This window comes from Hyperolius riggenbachi, chromosome 3 (genome assembly GCF_040937935.1).
Source record: "Hyperolius riggenbachi isolate aHypRig1 chromosome 3, aHypRig1.pri, whole genome shotgun sequence".
Lineage (NCBI taxonomy): Eukaryota > Metazoa > Chordata > Amphibia > Anura > Hyperoliidae > Hyperolius > Hyperolius riggenbachi.
Genome location: NC_090648.1, coordinates 497,297,131 through 497,309,290, shown reverse-complemented (window position 1 = coordinate 497,309,290; position 12,160 = coordinate 497,297,131). Strand labels below are relative to the sequence as shown.

General features: G+C 44.8%; 1 protein-coding gene across 7 annotated transcripts in view; it reads right to left on the bottom strand.

Moving 5' to 3' along the window:
* CYFIP2 (cytoplasmic FMR1 interacting protein 2) overlaps positions 1-12,160 on the bottom strand; it is a 133,004-nt gene that overhangs the window by 27,942 nt on the left and 92,902 nt on the right. For all 7 annotated transcript variants that reach the window (XM_068278276.1, XM_068278281.1, XM_068278277.1 and 4 more), the window contains 3 exons: positions 8,412-8,488; positions 6,466-6,574; positions 3,290-3,409 (listed from right to left, as the gene is read on the bottom strand). In XM_068278276.1, coding sequence (XP_068134377.1) covers positions 3,290-3,409; positions 6,466-6,574; positions 8,412-8,488 — 306 coding nt within the window. The remainder of the gene's footprint in view (positions 1-3,289; positions 3,410-6,465; positions 6,575-8,411; positions 8,489-12,160) is intronic.

The window sequence follows — 12,160 nt, the reverse complement described above, 5'->3', positions numbered from 1 at the left end:
TATCACAGAAGCTAATGTAACTGATAGAGAAAATGCGTTCAGTGCTTCACTGCTGTCTGTTTTTATCTGAATGGGGAAAATACATTCAAGTGTGCACTAACCAATGGAAATAACATTGGTTCTGTTTCCAAAGTTTAGCAGAGGGGCCCAGTGATTTCTAGTTAAGCCCCTGTTCACAGGTGACGGGTACCCATGCATGCATGATCGCATCAGCAGGATCTTTTAGTGCTGTTTAGTGCTGGATATCAAGGTGGCCACACACGATACAATAAAATGATCCGATTTTACGGCAATTCGATAAAAATGATCGGATCTCCTGAAAAAAATCGAAAGCTTTTTTTTTCATTCGACTAAAAAATCCGATCGGATTTCCCGTTTTCTTCGATTTTAATCGATCTGGAATGCCAGATATTTTTCTTCAATCTCTATAAAGATTGTATGGTGTGTGTTGGATTGTCAATTTATTAATATACACACCCTAGCAATTTTGTCAGAGTTTCCAATCATTTTTATCATACTTGGGGGGAAATTGAACATAGGTGTGTGGTACATTGGTCATATTTTTTAAATGTTACAATCAGTCAGAAAAATTGATTGCAATTCTTAAATTGAACAGATATTTAAAAAATTGTATGGTGTGTGGCCACCTTTAGTCTCACGTCCAAGAATCTTTAGAGTAGCAGATTCGGAGGCGAGACTCACGTCATGGAATCTGAAATACTAAAGAAAATGAACAGTGTGGGTTTCTTCCAGTGGTGGGCCGAAATTTCACATCTGAATTCGCAATTACGCATCGTAATCGAAATGCGAAATTTCAGAGAAAATCGTAATTCATTTCATATGTAATAGTAATATTTCATAATTTCGCGTAATTTCCGCAAAATTTCGTGTAATTTCATGCTGAGTTTAGCAGGGAATAGCGAAGACACCATACATCCTATTGCTACTAAAATTGCTTATTGGGTACAAGTCAAAAAAAATAATTTTTCAAAAAGACCTTGTAGTTTTTGAGAAAATAGATTTTAAATATGCAAAGAAAGATGGTATTTAAACTGTTATTTTTCTGAGTTTAAAAACCATTTTTTCTTTGCATATTTAAAATAGATTTTCTCAAACACTACAAGGTCTTTATGGAAAATTATTTTTATTTTCATTGGTACCCTTCTCCTTATAGAGAAACTCTGACCAAAAATTGAACTTTATCCCAATCAGTAGCTGATACCCCCTTTTACATGAGAAATCTATTCCTTTTCACAAACAGACCATCAGGGGGCGCTGTATGACTGATATTGTGGTGAAACCCCTCCCACAAGAAACTCTGAGGACCGTGGTACTCTTGACAGTTTCCTGTCTGTGAACCTTGTTGCATTGTGGGAAATAGCTGTTTACAGCTGTTTCCAACTGCCAAAAAAGCATGCAGCAGCTACATCACCTGCCAACAGTAAAAATGTCACCATGTAATAAATGTCAGAATGTAAATCAGGGATTTAAAAGATTTTACAATGGGCAAACACTGACTAAATCATTTATACATAATTATTGTAAAAATAAAGCACTTTTTTATTACATTATTTTCACCGGAGTTCCTCTTTAACATATGTAGCTATTTTGGTGTCAATAGAGTGTATGGGGGTGTTGCTATTCCCAGCTAAAGTCGGCATGAAATTATGTGAAAATTGCGCAAAATTACGAATGACTGTGCGAAATCTATAAAATGTACAAACCGTAATTACGTATTGGCGTAATTAAGAAAATGTATGCGAAAATTTGCATAATCGTAATTAGCTGATTAGGAGCATCACTAGTTTCTTCCTCTCAAACCTCTTTAACACTTTATCACCCATGCAGGCTGGTATGAGTAGAATTCGGAAGCCAGATGGTATGTGGCTCCACACCCTGGGCTATACTGCACCTGTGCAGTACACTCGCTCACGCAGGTGCAGTGCACTCACTCACGCAGGTGCAGTAAACTCGCTCACGCAGGTGCAGTACACTCGCTCACGCAGGTGCAGTACACTCGCTCACGCAGGTCGGTCTATGCACCGGTGGGCCGGTGGCTGGGTGTGTAGCTGTGGTGCTGGAGGTATCGGCGGCAAGGGGCTGGAGGAAGCCCCAGGTAAGTAGCGTGGGGGAAGCATATTTTGGCTGATGAGGGGACCCCCATTTTTTCCCCGACGCCTCTTTTGGATGTATGCTTCTGCCAGCCCCCCTGCAGCCATCCTGTTCCCGCGCATACCTGAAGCGATCCTCCAGTCTCCCTCCACGGCTCACTTTCTCCAGTCACTGTCCACTATACCTGTGGAGCCCTGGCCGTGTGCGTCCTTGTTATCGCTTCCTGTGGAGCGTCCTGTGGAGGCGCAGTAGAGATTTTCACGTACGCAGGACATTCCTGACAACAGAAGTGTGAAGAAGGATGCACGCAGTGGACGTCGGCTTATTAGTCAGCAAAAGAGTAAGTGAGAGTAGAGTGGAGTTTTCACAGGCTGAGGGGTGGAGATGCAGAGCAGCTTGACTGTGTAATGAGCACAAGCAGAATATGGCCGCTCTCATTTGATCACAGGAAGAAATAATCATATAATGTTGAAGCTGTTTGAAGCTAGATTTGTTGTGTAAACCATCTAAACTTTATATAAGATATATTGACAAGTTACTTGTTATAGTTAGTTTATCATCTCGGATCCGCTTTAAAGAGAAACTGTGACCAAGAACTGAACTTCATCCCAATCAGTAGCTGATACCCCCTTTAACATGAGAAATCTATTCCTTTCCGGATCACCAGGGGGCTGTGTATGGCTGATATTGTGGTGAAACCCCTCCCACAGGAAACTGTAAGGACCATGGTCCTGGCAGTTTCCTGTCTGTGAACATCATTGCATTGTGGGAAATAACAGCTGTTTTACTGTTTACAGCTGTTTCCAACTGCCAAAAAAGTAAGCAGCATCTCCCGTCACTCACATCACCTGCCAGCAGTAAAAATGTCGCCATGTGATAAATGTCAGAATGTAAATCAGGGAGAGGAAAGATTTTACAATGAGCAAACACTGACTAAATCATTTATACATAATTATTGTAAAAATGAAGCACTTTTTTATTACATTATTTTCGCAGGAGTTCCTCTTTAAGGCCCCGGATGTATGCATATGTATGGATTTACAACATGCCAGATGTTTCAACAGAGACAACCGGATGTAATCAAACAACTAATCAGACTCAGCAGCTGACTAGGCACCCTTGTAACTGCGAGGGATGTTTCAGGATTTTGGCCCACACATTAATCCAGATCACTCACCACAATGGAGGTCAGGTCTTCGCTCTCGAAGCGGCTGATGGCCTGGTCCAGCGACTTGTACATGGCAGCCGAGATCCGCTGTGTGATCAGCCTGTTCAGATCAATCGATCTTCCCAGCAACTGTATGGAGGGTAAAGGCAAGGACAAACTTAACAGGGTTTGTATAGTGAGCAGTCCACAAATAATGCAACAAGAATGGCACTTCCTCAATTGTCTTAGGCTGGGAACACACTAGGCAGTGCAAGAAACGTAGCGTGTTGCTGCATAAGTGTGCATTTTCTGTGCACTTGTGTTTTTCCCCCCACACATGCATTTTTCTTGCGTTTTACGTGTATTTTAATGCAATTGCAGTTCGCACATATAAATTGCATATGCATTTTGTATGTTTTTTTGCATGCGTTTTCTGCTTATGCGTATTATGCAAATTACTAGGTAGTCCACAGGAAGCGGAAATACATAAAACTTGTTTTTGTTTTTTAAACGCATGCAAAACATTTACAAAACACGCTAAAACACAATACCCCTGCGTCACCATTGACTTTCATTATGTGCTTTTTTGAAAAATATGCAACAATTCCAGCATTTTTAAAAACGCACATTGCAGAACGCAAACATATGCATTTTTTCATGCGGCCCACTGACTTGCATTAGGTGCTGCGTTTTCCGCAACGCTAGTGTTTCTGCCTAGTGTGTTCCCTGCCTTATACTTTATTCATTGTAGACACTCAGCCAACGTTTCAGGTCACAGAGGTTCCTTCTTCAGGGAAAACCAAGTCTGTCAAGTATATCTACAGTAGGAGTGCATATTATTTGGACGCCGGGCAGTTCAGCGCAGGGCGAGCCGAATGACGGCTTTCCCCGCTGCCGCTGAACTCCCCGGCGGCGTTAAATGCTATTGTCACAACTTGGAGGGAGATGTATTTCAGGATCTGGATACCGCCAGAGACCCGAATTACCGCTACGCAGGGCGTGCAGCATAGCATTGCTGCTATGATAGCGCCCAGCTTCGGCGATCGGCGCTCAGCGCCACATGCCAAAATAACCTGCTTCGTACAGGGTGATGTCAGACATGGCACGTGCCAAGACATTCGCCAGCAAGCGATGTGGTCCGTCCAGTGGCCGCAGCAGGGGGTGTGGTCAGTCGAAAATTTGGCTTGAGAGCCAGAGCTCTGGATCAAAAACAGATACTCACCTTAAAAGAGGGAAGACTCAGGATCCTATTGAGGTTTCCATCTCTATTTAGATGTCCCCCGTCGCTGAGCGTGGCTCCCCCTCCAGATCGTGACCACATTACTACTCGTCTTACAGCTCGTCCGCGCAGCAGATACCTGAGTATGGCCGCACATGCGCAGTAGCACGGATCCCTTGGCTCTGGCTTACTGCGCATGCAGAAGGCGAACTCAGGTGGCCACAATAGGAGAAGAGCTGCGTGGCCGATGTGATGTGGGGGCCACGCTCAGCGAACGGGGACATCAGAGCAGGAGGGAAGTCTCAATAGGATCCAGAGGCTTCCCTCTCTTTAGGTAAGTATCGCATTTTGTATCCGAGCTACGGCTCGGGTACACTTTAAGCCTCATACACACTCTAAACTAAAGTCATTTGAAATATCTAGCAAATAATAAGTTTCACCGTATCGGCCGACAATCGTGTGCAAAAATGTAACCAAATGACAACAACGAGCAACCAACATTGGGCATTCTGCACGATCCATTTGGCTGATCAACTCAGACGTCTGTTGAGCAGATCTCTTGCAGTGGGCCACGTGTGCACAATGTCATTTGAATGCCACTGTTCTACTCAATGCGCTCATGTATTGCATAATGTCAATTCTGCTTGCTGCACAGTATTTTAATGAGTTGGCTGTTTGCAATATCGGTGTGTGGAAGGGACAATCTTTCCAATGATGTCGCCGGTGAAGTCGTTTCCACAACATTGGTCATCTGTGTATGGCGACTTTTGTTGGGCATGTGTAATGGACCCTAACTTCCCTTGGCGTATACCAAGGGTGCGTGCACTGAATCTATTGCTATATTGTTGATGCAAATCTTGAGTTGATGCAAATATTATACAAGTTTATGCATACGATTGGTTCAAAATGACATCATTTGCATATCATTTACCACCCTCGTTGCATACAAAGTAAGTAGTGACTGGGCAGTGTACTGTTTAAGGGCTCTGCCTCTGACACAGGAGACCAGTTTGAATCTTGGCTCTTCCTGTTCAGTAAGCTGGCCCCTATTCAGTAAGGAGACCTTGGGCAAGACTACTTACTGAGCACCCTAGTGGCTGCAGCTCTGGCCTAAAACTGCTACTGCCTATAGAGCGCACCCTAGTGGCTGCAGCTCTGGCCTAACACGGTTACTGCCTATAGAGCGCACCCTAGTGGCTGCAGCTCTGGCCTAACACGGTTACTGCCTATAGAGCGCACCCTAGTGGCTGCAGCTCTTGCCTAACACGGTTACTGCCTATAGAGCGCACCCTAATGGCTGCAGCTCTGGCCTAACACTGCTACTGCCTATAGAGCGAATCCTAGTGGCTGCAGCTCTGGCCTAACACTGCTACTGCCTATAGAGAGCTCCCTAGTGGCTGCAGCTCTGGCCTAACACTGCTACTGCCTATAGAGCGTGTCCTAGTGGCTGCAGCTCTGGCCTAACACTGCTACTGCCTATAGAGCGCACCCTAGTGGCTGCAGCTCTGGCCTAACACAGTTACTGCCTATAGAGCGCATCCTAGTGGCTGCAGCTCTGGCCTAACACTGCTACTGCCTATAGAGCGCCCCCTAGTGGCTGCAGCTCTGGCCTAACACTGCTACTGCCTATAGAGCGCACCCTAGTGGCTGCAGCTCTGGCCTAACACGGTTACTGCCTATAGAGCGCACCCTAGTGGCTGCAGCTCTGGCCTAACACGGTTACTGCCTATAGAGCGCACCCTAGTGGCTGCAGCTCTGGCCTAACACGGTTACTGCCTATAGAGCGCACCCTAGTGGCTGCAGCTCTGGCGCGTTGAGGACGCCAGGAGAAATGCGAGATATACAGTAAATATTATTTGTCTTGTCTATAAAGTGAACAGGGGAGATACAGTCATAGAGGAAATCTTATACTTTTCATTTATAAAAACCGCGTTGTATCTGCGTTAGGTCTCCATAAATATACAAGCATCATTATCATAAAACTCACCTGGACATGTCGCTGTTTGAGTAGCGTTTCATAGCGGTTGGATGGCGGGTACGGAATGATCACCCCGTAGTTCTTACACTCTGCCCGGAAACGTTTGTCTAGCAGAACGCTGAAATGAAAACGACAAGGTGTTATGATGACTTATCTACGGCGTGCTACACACTGGCAGATATTTACTTCCCATCTGATCAACGATCCAATCAAGCGATTAGACTGTCCGAGAATGAGAAGAGAATGAGAAGTGAATTCTGCGGTAAGCCAATCAAAAATGAATGATCACTGAGGCTTTGAATGGCTGTAGAGTGATTGGCCGTGCTGGTAAATATCTACCAATCAAATAATGTCAATAGAAGATGAACTTTCTGGATAAAGGAGACATTGCCCGTGTTTCGGTCATGGTCGTGATATGCCCCTGAGTACCAGGCCTAAGAGAAATCTCCAACTACCCGGTAAACAGTAACACAATTTAAAGCCCACATTCAAATAATATTTTCAGTCACTCCTCCCACTACACTATCCATAAAACTAAAATTCTAGAAAGAGCCTAAATACCTTAATTTTGTTATAACTGTCATTGTTGTTCTCCATTGACAAAGCAACTGCCTGGCCCAACCAAAAGCTCTTAAAGGGAACCTAAACTGAGAAGGATATGAATTTTTCCTTTTAAAATAATACCAGTTGCCTGACTCTCCTGCTGATCCTATATCTCTAATACTTTCAGCCACAGCCCCTGAACAAGCATGCAGATCAGGTGCTCTGGCTGAAGTCAGACTGGATTAGCTGCATGCTTGTTCCAGGTGTGTGATTCAGCCACTACTGCAGTCAAAGAGATCAGCAGGACTGCCAGGCAACTGGTATTGTTTAAAAGGGAAGATCCGTATACCTCTCAGTTTAGGTTCCCTTTAAGGTGGCCATACACCTACCGATCTGCCACCAAATACATCCCTCTCTGATTTATTCAGAGGGATTTTATCAGGGTTCATAAGAAGCAAGCTGTGCAGTGCAGAATGAAAGAGAGCAAGGTAGGTGTTTTCTCTAATGTTCCCACTGATCTATATGGTAAAATACATGAGGGTGCTTCGTCTCTGGTTCACTTTAAGTGTTTTTTATTTATAACTTTAGACTATTACCACAAGTAGTAATTCGAGGATAAAAAAAAATGCTTGCTGAACCTTCCACTGGATTACGCGATGTAAGGAGATTGATAGAAACCTGCTTGTTGGTTATTTAAGTATTATTGAAGTGAGTGATCTAGAGGCTGCCATATTTCTTTCCTTTTAAATAATTCCTAGCAGTCCTGCTGATTTATTTGGCTGCAGTAGTGTCTGAACAGACACCTGAAACAAGCAGCTCAGTCAGAAACACCTGATCAGCTGCATGCTTGTTCAGGGTTTATGGATAAGAGTATTAGAGACAGAGTATCAGCAAGACAGCCAGGCAGTGTGCATTGTTTATAAATACGTAATGTCAGCCTCCGTACCCCTCTCAGTTCTTGTGTGCTTTACGTCAATCTCTTCATCATCTGTTGCCTGTAAATTCATTCTTTCAGTGTAATTAGCTTAGGTGAGGCTGTCAGAAACCCCAATAAAGAGCCACTTCAGGGCTCGTTTCCACTAGTGCGGCGTGCGTCTCGTAGACGCACGCCGGCACTGAGCGGGTGGGCGGGATCGCAGGCGATTCCCATCAGCCGTGCCATGCACGGCTATGGGAATCGCAGCCTCCGCCGCGAATTCTGTGGGGGTTTCCGGCCGAATCGCTACTGCAAGCGATTCGGCCGGCGGCGCCGTTATCCTCTATGGCAGAGTTTCCCCGCGCGATTTGCCTGCGGGGAAACTCTGCGGATTCGCGGCCGTTTCCGCGAGAGTGGAAACGGGCCCTCACTCTCATAAACTTACATTCTGACTGTCACTAATAACTGACACATCTCTGTTTCTACCTGTACATACCTGCCAGCCATGGCCTTGTAATAGGCAAAGATCTGGTCTGATAACTTGTAAACAAACTGGTCAAAGCACAAATTCACCTGCAAAGGAAAAGAATATGAACGTCTGGGAAGGAGGTTGATGGTAAATTGCATCCAAATTGAATTCACAGAAGGAACGAAGAAAAGGCTAAAAATGGGAACAACACTCCCCAAACAGGAAAGGGGGCCTTCGACACTATTTCTCTTCAGCATAAAAGGGGAGGCTTGATCTGTTACATTTCCGCCGGCTTATTTTTAATTCAATTCACTCACTTTTTAATATACATTTGGCCGCAGCGAGCCAGCCACTTCAAACACAATACATTCTGTGACTTTAACATTTTATGTTACGTGAAGTATTCATTTAATTAGCGCCACCTGCCGATAAGCGGTTACATTAACACTTTTGTGTTAATGTGAAGTTTTAATGTAATTAGCGTCACCTGTGCCTGGCTAACGGAAAATTACAGAATATAATATATATATATATATATATATATATATATATATATACACATATATGTGTGTGCATGTATGTATGTATATATGTGTATGTATGTATGTATGTATGTATATATGTGTATGTATGTATGTATGTATGTATATATGTGTATGTATGTATGTATGTATGTATATATGTGTATGTATGTATGTATGTATATATCTCCACTATAATAAAACCCGTGTCGCTGCTTGTGCCGGTCTCTGTGTAGCTGGGTTGGTGCTTTTTGCTACTGCGTACGGACCCGGACAGCAGTTGAGGGGCCAGTGAGCCAGGCCGGCTGGTGCGCGCATGCACACTGTTAAAAGATAGACCTAGAGCCCGTTTTAAAAACGGGCTTGGGTCTACTAATATATATATATATATATATATATATATATATATATATATATATATATATATATATATATAATAGAGTAAGTGCCTCAACCTTCGAGCAAGAAGAAGAAGTACTTTGCATGAGAAAATGTATGCGTGATCAAACACCAAGTTTTAGGCTTCTTTTCCACGGACTGTTGAGCTGTGTGCTCAGCAAGCAGTTACCAGGCAGCAGCAAGCAGTTACCAGGCAGCAGCAAGCAGTTACCAGGCAGCAGCAAGCAGTTACCAGGCAGCAGCAAGCAGTTACCAGGCAGCAGCAAGCAGTTACCAGGCAGCAGCAAGCAGTTACCAGGCAGCAGCAAGCAGTTACCAGGCAGCAACAAGCAGTTTCCAGGCAGTAGTGAGCAGTTGTAAGAGTTTGAGAGGCATGTTACTGCCTATCAACTGTCCGTGGAAAAGAGGCCTACCCTAGCAAGTCTGGCTTTGCAAATCTGGCCTAATTGGCTATTCATGAGGCAATGCTCATGCAAATATGCATCTGCTTTTGCATGCCAAACTATGCAGGGTCAAAAAACCAATACTGCAAAGCGGTCGCCCTGCTACATGCCAGTGATGAGCGAAAATGCAAAAATTTGTTTCGATACATTTTTACCGAATTTTCGCCTAATTTCGTTTTGACAGGCAAATTTTCCATCTAATTTTTTCACGTTAATTTTCGCCTAAGGCCAGTCATTTTCGCATTACTTGCGTATGATTGCGGACATTTTCCACATAAGGGCATTAGCGCCCGCATTCAGAGAAGTTTCTTGCGCATTATTGTGGGCATTTTTCCGTATAAACGTCCGCATAGATTGAATTTCCATGCGGATTATTGTGGACATTTTTCCGCATAAGGGCATAAGCATCCGCATACAATGAATTTTCGATGCTGGTCGAAAACGCAAATATTTCTGAAGATTTTCGTGAAAATTCGCCAAAAAACGAAAACGGGATTTTCGAGGCGAAAATTCGCAAGCAACACTGCTACATGCTACATTAGCACTATCCAGGAGCGCCACGGGGAGGATTCCCAATGCCCCCCTTTTATACAACCGGGGGGACCACAGGGTCTCAGGCTCTCTCACTGCCTGGGAACCACAGCGACACCCCGGAGGGGGAGGCGCAGGCGACCCCCCCCCCCTAAGTGTGGCCAGCGTCGGGGAGAGCCGTCCACACCCACCTCCCAATATTAAAAACAGGCACTTACCTTAACGTCCATTGCGTTCTGCTACATGCGCATTAACTTGGGGGCACCACATGAGAAAGGAGTGAAGCATGGGTCACCCCGAGCTTTAGAGCTCAGGGCTGGCTCACATACAGCACTCCAGAGGGGGGGGGGGAGGACAGGTGCAGACAACTCACTCCAGGGCTCACACCACCGGAGCAAGCCATCCACCACCTGCCTCCAAAGGATACAAACTGCAAAAAATGCTTTCCATGAGAAAATTAATGCGCATGTAGCAGAACGCAATGGACGTTAAGGTAAGTGCCTGTTTTTAATATTGGGAGGTGGGTGCAGACGGCTCTCCCTGGCGCTGGCCACGCTTGGGTGGGGGGGGTCGCCTGCGGCACCTAGCCTCCCCCTCCGGGGTGCCGCTGTGGTTCCCGCGGTCCCTCCGGTTGTATAAAAAGGGGGCATTGGGAATCCTCCCTGTGGCGCTCCTGGATAGTGCTAATGTAGCATGTAGCAGTGTTGCTTGCGAATTTTCGCCTAAGTCATTTTCGCATCGAAAATCCTGTTTTCGTTTTTTGGCGAATTTTCACGAAAATCTTCAGAAATATTTGTGTTTTCGACCAGCATCGAAAATTAATTGTATGCGGATGCTTATGCCCTTATGTGGAAAAATGTCCACAATAATCCGCATGGAAATATAGACTATGAATGTATTTTGTAGGTACTGATCTTTTGCAGGAACGGATCTTTTGCAGATAATGATCTTTTGAATGTGTACAGCAACTTTGTGTGCAGCATCTTGCAAATATTTCTATCTAATGGGGAGTTCAGCTCAATAGAATAGACTGTGTAGGTGTGGCTCTGATACTACATGGAAGGGGGTAAAATTGGTCTGTGATCTTTCATTTTTCCAAAGACTTTTATCTGATGTGTGTACCCACCTTTATTCTTCTTGCTTCAAGGTTGAGGCACATACTCTATTAGATAGATAGAAGATGCGGCGTATGCTACGACGCGGGACGGCTAGTATATATATATATATATGTATGTATGAGTGAAATGGCAGAGTAAACGTAGCCATACATCTGCCAATGATGGGCAGATTCGACCAAGAGACAAATCTCTCTGAAGGAATCTGATCAGAGAGAGATGTGTTGACTGCCCATACACTGCAGATTGATTTCTGGGAATCGGCCATGTGATGCCTCCCTCGCCGTACTGTAAATGTGGCCTGTGCATGCATTTATCCTTTACCTGTCTGCTGTCGCCCGCCGCAGTGCCCATCCATCTTCTGCTTGCTCTATTTGTGCCTCACATGCTGCTGGCGTATAGCACATGTGACATCAAACACGTGCCACATGCTGTACAGAGCATGTGAGCGCAAATGGACGAAGCCAAAGACAGGTGGGCACTATGCGATGGCGACAGCAGACAGGTAAAGTGTAAATGCATGCACGGGGGCATTTACATTGGGGGGGCAGCACTGAGGTTTCTGTCATATTCGTCGCTTGTCTTGATATGGTATGCTGTAACCGCCACACACACCATCGAGTACGTCGGCCCTACATCTCGCAGGATGTCCGATCGATACATGCAAGCAATTTCGGCCTGAAATTGGTCGCGTCATCAGTCGGGCATGCTTTTGGCACCATCGTTTTTCATTCAGTTTGATAACAATTATGGAATCAGATGGTCAA